This window comes from Malurus melanocephalus, unplaced genomic scaffold (genome assembly GCF_030028575.1).
Source record: "Malurus melanocephalus ecotype Western Australia unplaced genomic scaffold, MMel_1.1 scaffold_19, whole genome shotgun sequence".
Classification (NCBI taxonomy): domain Eukaryota; kingdom Metazoa; phylum Chordata; class Aves; order Passeriformes; family Maluridae; genus Malurus; species Malurus melanocephalus.
In genome coordinates, this window is record NW_026623251.1 from 4,756,678 (window position 1) to 4,769,816 (window position 13,139).

A 13,139-nucleotide genomic window follows, 5' to 3' on the forward strand; every position below is an offset into this window, starting at 1 on the left:
AAATAGCASAATACAATTTAAATAGTCAATAGTCATGTAAAATTTTAATCTGCTAGTTTTTTCAAACTTAAAGACTAATTTTCATCTATGATTTATTTTTTTTACTATTGTATACAATGTGGAGTTTTTGGTGTTCAAGACATTCTCCTCTTTCTGGCTGCTGCCCCTCCCATGATGGGACCTACAGCTTTTCTTTCTGCRCAGTCATTGCTGAAACAGCCTGAAYACAATTACAGCYAGYTACAGCCCCCACAGAAATCTGGTGCCTGTCAAGGCTTTCCTTCACCACATATATTGACTCCAAGACCACATATTTCAAAATCCCAGAAGTTTGACTTGGCCCAGCTACTCTACAAAAACTCAAAATAGGTTTTTGCAAATTACTTTTGTAATCCTGCACTGTACCACCACCTCTGTGAGTATTCCTTCCACTCTGCCACTGCATCATCAGCATGCCAGTGGGAGGAGAAACACTCCATTTCTTGGTGAACTGGCTGCTGACCAGTCTTGCTGGACTAAGAACTATGCTAAAACTGTGTTAGCTTTGATAGGCTGTTGAAACAAATAGTCAGTTTATGATAGTCAGTTTAATAATAAATATAATATGCTCAGTATTTATCAGGATAGATTTCATCTTTATGTATGAAACTGTGACACTACAAAAAATATCTTCATCACTTCTTGGAATAATTTTTGGAGGAAGAAATAAGTACATAATGCAAACAGACCTTTTTTCAAGAACTTCAAAAACACACAGACAGAAAATTGGCCTGATCACTAAGATAGAAAAAAATAGACTATTCTTGGAAGTGCAAAATAATGTAAAATATGGGCAGTCTCAAATTATTTTAGCAAGTCTTTAATAAATGTCTCAATTTCCCCCTAGAATTTTAGTCTGAAATCTGATCTCTTTATAATGAGTTTTTACAAGTGTATTCCCTGAGCTTGAAGCAGTTCATTGTATACAAAACCACTAATTAAGGGGTAGTTTTTTAAAGCACATTCAAAATAYATTTTAACTTGGAATTCGTGGTAGCTATTAGGAAATTCTTGTTCAACTTGACAAACAGTATTAGCAGGAAAACAACAGCCTAGAATTGAAAATGAGCCCACATCTGAACATTTCCACKATTTTTCAATTGAAACACCATTGATTTTTGCTGGCTATTTGGAAAACAAATGTGCAAAAAATCTAAAGCAACAAATATTCTCTGAAAAGAATGACATTTTGTATTGAGCTGAAGAGGTTGTGAAAAGAAAATATTCCTRTTGATGAGAAAATAAAAACACTTTTATAGGTTAGCCCAAATTATTCACAGTTTCAACTGGTAGTTTTTTTTCACAAACAAGCCAGAATTTGTAACCTTCAGTTTAAAAGCAAGAGTAAGTTACTTTTTTTCTCCTCAAAATCTTACTTCGAAGRGTAGATTACCACAGCAGCTTCAGATGAGATCTGTTGGAAATATCACAGCAAGATCTGCTCATATGACCAATCTACGATGGCTGGAGAAAGTATTTCTTGGAAAACCTTGAAAATCCAGATACACAAATGGTCCTTAMAAGTATTTCTCCTTACAGACAATATTAAAAATTAAATTAATAGCCAGGGAGATGAATTATGGTCATGTAACAAGAGGTGTAAGGAAATTGTATGAGCATGATTTCTCCTCAGCAGCTGCATTCCTGTATAAGCACTCAGGCATTGTTCCTGCCTATTACTACATTTATCACCTCCTCCACATGAATTTCAGATATCACTGAGGCTGAAGGCAGCATCTTTAACAAGTTTTTGCTTCCTGCCATCCTACATCAGTAAGAAGTGAATGCCATAATCACCAATTTCTGTAATAACTAAATCTCTCTCACTTGTTAATTCAAYTTTGAATTGCCATAATTTCTAATTACTGGGAAGGTCACAAAGAATGCATAAAATCACCAATAATTTTGTAAAACAAATTCCKAGCTTGAGGGAAGTTTTTATCTGCATTGTAAGTAAGACTTTCAAAAACTCAGTGCAAATAGATTTTCTTCACATTTTTCCTGCTTTGCTGTCTTCACCTCTTCCAAGACTACACTTCTCGTAACACAACTGCTGCTTTTCAGGTTTTTTTTTAATGTAATAGAGACTAAACCTTGAAATTTTAATCACTTTCTGTGCTAGGCTGTTAACTCCTTTGTGGTGAGCTTACTGGTCCTACAAGCACAGAGTTCACTCTCATGYCCATGCTAGTCTCCAGATACAAGAAAAAAAAAATTTACTACTATACTTTATAATCCTACATTGAGACTTGAAATTCTGCAAGTTCCAGCTTTGAATATATCCAACAATTTTTATTATAAACAAGCAATTAATGTCTTATTCCCCTTACAAGAAAGGAACACGTGTTTAACCAAACACACATACACATGCACACTTGTTTTGTCTTTCTATATGCAAGACAGACACTTGTGATTTCAAAATTAAATTACATTTTTGTCTTCAAATTAAAAAAAGTAATTTTGTTCCACCGCAATAGTCCACCACATCTGGTTTCAACAGCCCTTCATGAAGTCACACTCAGCAAGGCTTTGAGCACACTACAAAGTAATGGGTCTCTGTAAGGGCAGTGCAACATCCACTAGATGAACTGAGCAGCTGTTAAACACTTTACAGTAACTCACAGCAGCCCTGAACATTAGRATCTCTTCTACTGAAGGGGCAAATATTTCCCAGGACCCTAGGGTTATCCACCTGGGTAGCAAACAGAGAAAAACTGGATCATTTGATGCCCCATGCACCTCCAGCAGTGAAGTACCACTCTACAGTATGACAGTATTTATGGCCAAGGAAAGACCGTATGATTGATTTTAGGTTTTTGCTTAGAGAGGATAGAGAAAGGTCTCTTAAGTTCCACTGTAATATCAGTTTTGTTTTTCCAGATGTAATTTGAACCAAATCTCACATATTTCCTTTTAAAATTAAAACAAAWATGCATAGACGGTTAAGTTAAAAATATGCCAAACTGTTTAAAAAAATTGTCCTGTTTTTAAAAATCCTCCTCTAATTCTTAATTTACAATAGTCATTCAATCAGAACTTGTTTCCTTTTTTATAATTCTGTATAYCCTTTTTAAGACTCATAATAAGTCTGAAACAGGCCGTCTGATTTTTTATTTTCTTTAGCAAGAATTAGCTASATTTGGAAGCCCCTTCACCCCCTGAATTAAAATATATTCTCTAAGTGGTAATACAAAAGCACTAGGGATATTYGCATATGACATAACATTCAAGACAAAAATTATATCACTTAACTCGAAATSTTACATGAAATGAGTCCTAGAAAAAGTGTCAAAGAATTGTCCTGAGTTGCAGCAGCTGAGAATTTGACCTGAGGATTACAATGAGCTATGAGCTACTTTACTGATGCCAAGCACCTCTGGTTCTCAGAAGTCATTGGAAACTGTGGATGCTCAGAAGCAATAAAAAGTAAACCATTGTCTATGACTATTTTCCTGCAGGATTATTTGTGTCATGAAATACTATACATTTCCTCAATGTGGCACCTTTCCAGCAACTTTGTCTCTCAGTCTGTTCCTGATTTTATGCCTTTATACAAATACATGTTTCTCAGTAGAAACCAACATTTAAAAACAGTGAAGGAATTCCCCTGCTTGAAGAAAGAGAAAACTCATATGAGAAAATATGATTACACTTGGGAATGATGGGTTTCASATGACCATGACAAAATACCACACTGCTGACAACCTTGAGATCCTGAGCTGTGGTAAACTGAAAAAAATCTGCAGACTGCTGTTGATCTATGCTTTTTTTTCAGACCACGAGCCCCATCTTCTATAGGGCTGCAGTCAATTCAGGCACTTTATTAGCATCTATTTATTACTGTCCCCCAATGTCTTTTCAGTCTTATTACAGTCTGTTCCCTCTCTAAAACTAATCTGACTAAACATTATTCCTACATACAGCTCCAAGCCCTAAAYCACTTCACTTCCAGCACGTTTTTCCAAAAATCAGTAACAGTCGTTCTGTAACACAATAACCAAAACAACATGTAAAATTCAAATTCAGATGGGATTTGAGGTAACAGTCTGCATCAGTGGAGTTCATGTTCCAGATCTCCATTTCACAGCAATTTCTTTCAGTGTGTACTTGGTTTTACCCTTTGCTAAGTGCTTGGTTGTTTTTTTTTTTTTTAATTGAATTACATACTACTGCCCTAATGCCATATTTTTCTAGACTCTTCTTTTCTAAACATAACTCAAAACACATCACAAGTAAACAAAGCAAAGTAGACAAATCTGTGATATCTACAGAATTAGTCAAAACAGGAGAGGTAAAACCAAATTGTGCTTTTCAGATGGACAAAAGATTTTAGGGGCTCATTTAATGCTTGCTCTTCTGTTCASAAATCAGTGTAATTTTTATTTTCATTACCACCTTGCTCGACAGAATACCTACACCTATCCCTCAAACTGCTCCCAAATTCCTGCTCTCACCTGAGGGTTCCCTTTGCTTCTCAGGTCTGCTGATACTTTGGAAATGTGATGGGGTTTAAACAGATAACTTATAGCAGTCTTTCCTGTGTTCTGTAATAGGCAAGCTGAAGGTATATTTTTACAATAAGTAAAGAATAAAGCAGAAATTAATCACTAAATCGTTTATGTCATATCTGTATCAATATATATTTAAAGAAACACTGGACTGAAGCAATGATTACTTAATWTATGATTGGTACATACTATAACTTGGGCCAAAATTAGGCCACCCAGGAGCAGCGGCTGGCGAGGCATGCAGTGGYCTTTCTTCCCACCAGGAACACTTGACAGAAACATGTTAGTGCTCCACACACAGCATTTATTGTCAATCAAGTTACAGAGTTATTTAACGGTCTTTTTCCTTAACTTCAAAGAATTAAATGGGATGGGGCCAATTCCTCTCAGGAATCACCTCTCTCTCTCCGTACCACATCTGCTGTGCGCACAGCGGGTCCCTGAGGCTGACAAAGCTCAGGTTTGAACTTGTCATACTCTATGATGTTGAGATGTTTCCAGTCACAGGTCAGTCACAGAACTTGCTTCTGCATGAGATCAGACAGAGTGAACCTTCTTTCCATGGCTTGGTTTATATTTGAGAAATTAAATGACTTAAAATCTCTCAAATATCTGTAGAAATTTTGTGTCCACATACCAAAAAATATTCTAAAGGGTCTAAAGAGGAACCTAGTCATCCCTTAGAACAAATTGTGTTCCAGCAGATGTAACTTGAAGAACTGTGCCTCCTTAACTGCCCTGTGACTGAAGACAAAGGTAGTACTGAATAACTCATCTACCKCTGTGTAGTTAACATATTGCCCTTGACAAGGATCACAAACCAGAGGCTTTCAGATGCAGAGACAGAGACTGCAGGACAAAAATCCAGAGTGCTTTCAACTGAGAAAAACAGAGGTCTGGRGAAAAATTTCAGCACAGCTTGATGACACACTCAACAGCTTATGCTTAAGATGATCTAATGAAGTGGGTTGAATGACAAAGAATACAATTCAATTTCTKATACAGAAAGTCCCTGACAGCTCCTCAAACAAAGGTTTTTTTTAAAGCTGTTGATACAGACAACTGTAATGAGCCAACCTAGAGWGGAGGAAAAAGGAATGTTCTGTGTTCAGAGGAAAAACTGAAACATTATGTTGTTACCGGCAGTGCAATAATGGATGCCAAAGACAAGAGAGCAGTCACAAGGGAACAAGTTATCACTCTCAATACCCACCTCATTAGTAACTGAGAGAATTGACAGTGCAGAATCACAGTACTTCAGTGCATTGTTTTTCTGGCCAAGATCTTTATAGCACTGAGAAGAAAAAACATTTTGTTTCCAATCAGACCACTGTAAGAACACCAGAGTCTACAAATCATTATTTTTAAAGAACTTGGTTACCTTTGCCAAATACACATAATTACATTTGGAATATCCTGGATGCATTTCTTCTGCCTACATAATAAAAAACAGGAAAGAAAACAGACATAAAATTTGTGTGATGAGATTTATGTGGTCTGCATAACATTTTTAGCAATGCACTACTATTTCCTCAAACGTCAGACGGAATCATCCCTACTCTGTGTAATGCAATCGGTTTGGTAGAACTTCAAAAAAACATCAAGAAAACAAGAAAACACAAACTCAAACCCAAAATCAGGCATGTGAGATGCTGATAGTGAAAACATAAAAATGTTCTGTACTGCTTGTTTTCCTCTCTCCCAAAATGCTCTGTAAAGATCTTAAGTCATTCTATACAAGATCTTTTGGATTCATTCACTTACATGTAAGTTTGAAGATACTGCTGTCTCTAGATCATTAATATTTATTTCCTCATCAAAGAAATAAGAAAACAACTAACCATTCACACTTAATGTAAGAAGTAAAGAACTGTGTTTATCAATTTTACAATTATTTCTCTTCCACAGACTCGTCTCTTCTAGTTCTGGGTTCACACTTCTTTGCAMATGATCATCTTCTGAAAAGTTCAGGTAATTAAAAAAGTTTAAGAATTACTTCTTTTTAAAAYACATCAAGGATACAGAAGCTTGAAAGATGAGTAAAAACTTTACTAATTACCTTACTAACGATGAAGCAGCTTTTAATCAAAAAACAGCTTTTGGGAGGGAAAAATTACATCAGTGAAATTTATAGTAGCTGTAATCCTTGGACCAAAACAATGCTGCTTTCACCACAACTCTGTAGAATCAAACAATTGAAAAAGAAACCCAAACAGTTGTCTTTTAGACAGTAATTTGATTTTTGTTGCTGAAGATGACTTAAAACCACAGTCACTCTGCAGCCCACCACAAAACAGCCTGAAGCTAAACCAAATGTTTCAAATTATTTCTACCACTTTTGGAATTTGACCTTAAAGATAACATCTCTTAAACTGGGAAGATGGTAATGTATTGTACTGTCCAAAATTCAGCAGATCATTCAATCTTTAAATAGGCTAAGAGCACAGCAAACAAGTACTTCTGATAGGGAACTAAAAATGCCTGTCCAATTTCTTTGAAAAACTTTCTCAAGGTAACTGTAAGGATAGAAGGTTCTGCTTTGGATTCAGTCAAGTGAAAAACTAGCATGTTTTTGAGCTCCGGAAGCAGAAATGTTTCATATGGAAGACACTGAAAGATTTACTTTATTCATGTGGTGTTTTCTTGCAACTGTTCAAGTAGAATCCCCAGGAACGTGGATGTATATGACAGAGCTTTCTTCTCTACTTTACTATAAAGGCAATTTCATCACCATAAATAAGAAAGGCTTCYGCTGAAATTCCATCAAAAAAAGGTTCAGATCAAATAAAGAGAAGCATGTTGAAGTYTCCCTTGCCTATATYAACCCTCTTGCAGAAAGGGGCAAAYTGGCAATATGGCCATGATTGACTTGCTTCAACAGCATCTGAAACTAATCTAYACTCATATGTCCTTCAATTCAATAACCATTAACCATAGCAATTAACTGGAGAATTTCCTGAAACTGAAAAAAGAGAAGAAAGGTGCKAGCCACTCATGTCCAAACTAATTTTAAAACTGAAAAGAAAGATTTCATTTGAGAGCTCAGTGGTGCTTAAAAGAGCCCCAAATTTATAGCTACTGAGCACAGTCTGTTGAACAGACATCTTGACAATACTCACATACAGCAGCTGGTAACTATCAGCCCAGGAAAACCCTTGGCTAGGACTTACCTTAAGGAAATTCTGCAATGCTTCTTCTACTGTTGAAGTTGGTGGAGTACCAAAGAGAGCAGCAGCTACTTTCTTTTCAATCCAAGACAACTGAGCTACCTAGAATTAAAAAAAAAAAAAAAATTAAGAAAATAAATTAAAATTAAGAAATCAGATTTCTTTAGGGTTACTTCTTGGTTCTGCAGTAAATACTGTCTTTAATATTGTACTATTTACACAACTTTTTTTGGAAAAGTACCCRAAAAGGAATGCTTTATAGTTTCATTTTGGCCAGCTCAAAGCAGTCTTATGGATTTCAGAGTCACCTGACCTCCTCAATGTCCAATCCTCAAACACCAACATCCTCAGTATAAGATTATCGCCATGTTCAAAGCTCAAAGTACATTTTAGGTCTCATAGCACCTTGCCTTTTAAAAAAACCTAAGGCTAGAAATAGTGTTTGAAACTTGTTAAGGTTTTAATGAGATAGACAGCTCTGTATGATAATCTATGCACTTGACTACTTCTCTATATTAGAAAAAGCTGCTGCTGCAGTAAAAATGTGAAGTGTTTTTGGAGCTTGTATAACAAGTTCATTTATTACAGGAAAGCTGGTGAAAACCACTCTTAAGAAATAAGCTTCCTTTTTAGCTCTTCCAATCAGACAAATACCACTTGCCAATGACCTCTTCCCATTTCAGGAAGATGAGCTGCTATAAAAAGATTTTAGGGAACTGTCATATTGCCACACAATGCACATGACTTCTTCCCTTACATATGCTGAAACCTGACAGAAACTGCTTTAGTTACAGCCATAAGGTATTTGGCTCCATCACCCAACCCAGTGAAATAGGGAGCTGCTAAGAAATGAAATGTGAAAGAAGAGCCTGTTAGAATGGAAAAGTGAAGCCATTTTCCTTCAGACACTTCTACCACATCTGTACAGAAAAGTCAGGACATTTTTCCTTCACAACATATTTGGCCCACAGCACTGATGGCTCCTGTCACAGATTAGATAAGTGTCTCGGTTGGAGACAATGTTTTCAGAGAAAAAACATTACAGAGTAAATGCTTCCTCTGAAGTGAAAAACTTGATAATTTTTTCCCACCAATATGAAATAGATGTTTGGGCAAAAGTGAAGAGAAAAAAATTAGTTTATTGACAAAACACAGTGCCCACAGGACACAGATAAAAAGTAACTATTAGATATTTAAAAGTCCAGGAACACACGCTGCTCCCTCTCCCCACAGTCGCTCGGCCACGTAGTACGGAGAAAAAGATGGCGCAGCTCCTGTCCCGGGAAAAAAGAAACAAAAGAAAAAAGTCCACGTGGCACTTGGGCAACMGTGGAAAAGCTGGTGGCAGTACTCTCCTCACTGTGGATGAAACAGAGGCTCGGCATGTTTTTCTGTMGCTGGCTTGGCTTCTTCCGGAGTCTGGGATGAGACGGAGTGGCACGGATTATCCCTGCCAGCCACCAAATTGCTTCAGAAGAAAAAAAAATCACACGAGTCGCAGAGGAGGGTGGCAGTCCAGGGAAAACTGTTTGCCCAAGCTAMCAAACCCRAGCTAGCTAAACGGCAACAGTGTAACTCCCCTGCACGCAGCAAGCAGAACCTCCCACAGCGCCAAGCTGAGCTACAAGCCCATGGTTGCGCACCAGCCCCAGCTTTTAAACTGCTCGCACTGCCTTCCCAGCYGCCCCTGCCCCTTCTTCTGGGTCACATTTAAAGGCACAGTCACCTTTTGGGCATACAAGCTAACRGAATATARGAATACAGGATTGGCACAAAGTCAACCCAAGACAATGYGTCAAAATATGGTAAAAACCAAGGYTCTGTATTTTTTGGCCTGATCTATGCAGAGGCAACTCAGAGAAGAGATACACACAGGCAAAGAAATGGAGACTTTCATCAGAGACTTGGAGGTGGAATATGAATCGCATAGGGATAATCTCTTTTTCAGAAGGAGCAGTAATTTAAACAACAGAGTTCAGCCTTGAAGTCAAGTCTGTCCTACTTCTATAAAATTTTTAATGGTTTTGGATAGTTTTAGCTTATTCTTGCCTCATTCCCTGGCTTGTCAATACCTGCAGGGCTATTGCTGCTCCTTCTACCACCTCCACCTACATCCAGCAATTATCTAGCAGATGTCAGTTAGTAATTCTAAAATAGGAGAATCCACTGTCTCATAGTTATCCACAGCTACCAACCAGAATGCTTCTCTTTTGAACAGACTGCCCTAAAAATACCATTGCAAAGACTAGAAATACAGGTCAGTATGCAACAGGAAAATGCATAGGACCATGTCTTCTCATCTGCTCCCAATGTCTTTATCTACAYAAGAACAACATTGTTTGGAGACAGAAAGCATCCTGGTCAAGTCTGGCTTGCTGTTCAGCAGCGTCCCAATACCTTACTTGTTACATGGTGTCACTAAGTGTCTCATACAATAGCACCAAAAATTACAACCCCGGGGAGAAACAATATTACAAAAATAAAGCTTTTGTTTTCATTCTCTCTTACATATCTCYCTCTTGAAGCTTTAAGAACATATTTTTTTTTTACAAAAGGTCTCCAGCCATCATGGAGTTCTTACTCATTGAGGCAACAAGGTGTTGTTGCCCCTGCGAAGCTTTCCTGCTGTATTACAAACTGCAGCACGCTCCTTAAAACTTGTAATTGTTGGTATGTATATAATTTCCTTCCCCATTTCATTTCCTCACTATCRTATAGTTTCTGAGACATATTCTGCAAGAATTATTACAAGAATTCCTGCAAATGTGCTGTTTCCTTCACACCAATCTACTAATGAAGTGTTMTCTCTTCTTTTGGAAGAGGAAGGGGGTTTCCATATTTCTAGGTCCACCACATCAAGGTGGAGCTACAGAGGGAGCAAGAGAAGGGGTAAACATAAAGGGAATGTATATGCTTACACTGGTCTCTGCAAAAGCACACAACTCTCCAGAGATATATACACAGCACATAGATACAATTACCACACTCATGTCTGCTGTTATGCAATACTGAAGAAATAAAATTGCAGTTTTTCCATGGGGGGAGTTATAATTAACTACTGAAAACACAAGTTCTTCCTGGCAGTTGTTTTATTTTCCTACGAGATTTAATCAGAACTGATTTACTGAGGTTTTAGTCTTTATTTTGTCTGGCTTGGGTGCTGCTTTGAACCACTCAAACTTTTTAAAAGCGCAAACACAGATGCAATAGGCCATTTTTATTTCACAAATCCCACCAAGCTAAAACAATGTTTAAAAGTGAAATTCATGAAAGCACATCTCACACAAACCCACCTGCACTGAAAGGAGGTTGAGGGCAATCGCCTCTCCCAGGTAACAACTGACAGGACCAGACAAAATGGCACCAAGGGGAGGTTTGGATTGGATCTAAGGAAAATTTTCTTTACTGAAAGGGTGGCCAGGCATTGGAACAGGTTGCCCAGGGATACAGTATAATCACCTCCCTGGAAGTGTTCAAAGACATGTGGGAGTGGCACTTGGGGACATGGCTTAACCGTGAACAGGGCAGTGCTTGTGTTAACAACTGGACTTGATCTTCAGAGGTGTTTCCCGATCTTAATGATTCTGTGCACTCTAATGCGCACTCTATCCAGCATTATGCTTTCCAGAGACAATCTGAGTTACGTGATGTTTTCAGCAGTCAGACTTACATGCCACTGGCCTGATGAATTTGTCACAGCCCTAGCCCTCCATACACGAAGTGCCTGGTTTACACAAGTTGTCCAGGTTCCTTGTGTGGTCAATACAGAGAGAGGCACTTCCATTAGGCCATTCCTCTTCACCTACATTAGCCTGGGATGATACTCCTATCTTTCTTTCCTTTCTTTCTYTCAATTACAAAAGGAGCACAGACCTTGGGGACAGCTGAAGACAGGTAAGGTGAATCGCATCACAAAAGCTTAACTGTGTCCCACCTGAGTTTGTCWGCACCCCCCAGGACTGAGGTGGGACAAATGGAAATTGTTACACACAATACACCAAACTGTGTTCCAGAGCAATAATGAAGACCAGGAAATTACACCCTTTCCCTAAATGCACATAAGCACAGTCTTTAATTTGAAGTAACTTTATTTGAGTAGATCTTGCACCATGTTCAATGAAATGGAAACATCATTCCTACTATACCAAGTAACTTTATTAAGCATTCTCTGTCTGTGGGCAAGCACATGGAATGGAACTCTTGTGAAGCATGCTCTGGTGTAGTGTAGAATTAACTGCTACAGTCAAGTTATTCCAATAGTGCAAAGTGTATCTGTAGGTCCATACAAAATCAAGTACAGAGAGTGTAACTGTCATCAAATACAGCAGAACCATGATTTCACTTAGTGAGTGTTCCAAGACTGRTAGAGGATGGAAGAGAGTAATAAGGAAAACAGCTACTGTAGCAAATAATAGCTGCAACAACAACAAAATAAAAGAAAATTGGTTTGCACTACAGATGATTTCCAAATGTTAAGTGAGTTTTGGTTTTTTATGCCTCCTAAACCCTGATGTCAGTCCTGCCAGAAGCCCGAGAWTTGACAGAAGCACTGCAAAGAACACTATGTTTCCACAGAATATCGGGTTTTAATGTACTGGGTCACTCAAAGAACATCACTCACCAGCTGCCACACATAAGAAGAGCAAGTCCCACCCATCTGAGCAACAAATGAAGGTCTGAGGCACCATCAGCCAAATCCTGATCTTCCTTAGAGCTCAAGGGCAACTCCTGATCTTCCTTAGAGCTCAAGGGGAGTAGGTCATCATGAGAGCCTGGCCTTTGCCAAGGAGAGGAAGCCACTCTACAGTATCCCAGAGCATACAGAGATTCTCAACCAACCTCTCCTATAGATCTGTGTCAAAGAACAAGCTGCCATCCATTTATTCTACCCAAATCTCTGTTAGTACCAGAGATGGAAGAAAGGCACTCCCAGAGTAAAACTGAGGCTGAAAGTAAAGCTCATACTSAGCACTCTTTCATCAGGCCTCTTTCTTCTCTGATGGCCAAGCAAAAATGTGATTCTTCCCTAAATACTAGGAAAATTGATTTCATAATATCCCTTTCTCTTCCTTAGCCTATGATGTGCAGAAACCATACATATGTATATATATATATATATATATATATATATATATATAAACCCAGCCCACTGAGAGCTCTTTTCAAATTCCAGGATGTTGGTACAAAGAAAACTAACCTGCTTGGATTGAAAAATCATCTAGGGTTGACTTTAAACCCTAAAGGTTATCCTCATCCAATATTTCCTTGTTAACAGCTCACTGAAGACCTATCACACAATTGTCTTCCTTAAAGGTAAATCACCCCATTGTTCCAGYTTCAGTAAAACATTAATTGCACCTAATCAAATATCCCCAGAGAGTTTCCTTTTCTTTTTCATTACAATATATTAATGTAAAATAATATT

General features: G+C 37.9%; 1 protein-coding gene across 2 annotated transcripts in view; it reads right to left on the bottom strand.

Annotated features, from left to right (window-relative positions):
* The window catches only part of RMDN2 (regulator of microtubule dynamics 2), a 46,716-nt gene that overhangs the window by 4,142 nt on the left and 29,435 nt on the right, over positions 1 to 13,139 (bottom strand). For both annotated transcript variants that reach the window (XM_057389795.1, XM_057389794.1), the window contains exons 8-10: positions 7,718 to 7,816; positions 5,929 to 5,982; positions 5,761 to 5,841 (exon numbers count right to left, since the gene is read on the bottom strand). In XM_057389795.1, coding sequence (XP_057245778.1) covers positions 5,761 to 5,841; positions 5,929 to 5,982; positions 7,718 to 7,816 — 234 coding nt within the window. The remainder of the gene's footprint in view (positions 1 to 5,760; positions 5,842 to 5,928; positions 5,983 to 7,717; positions 7,817 to 13,139) is intronic.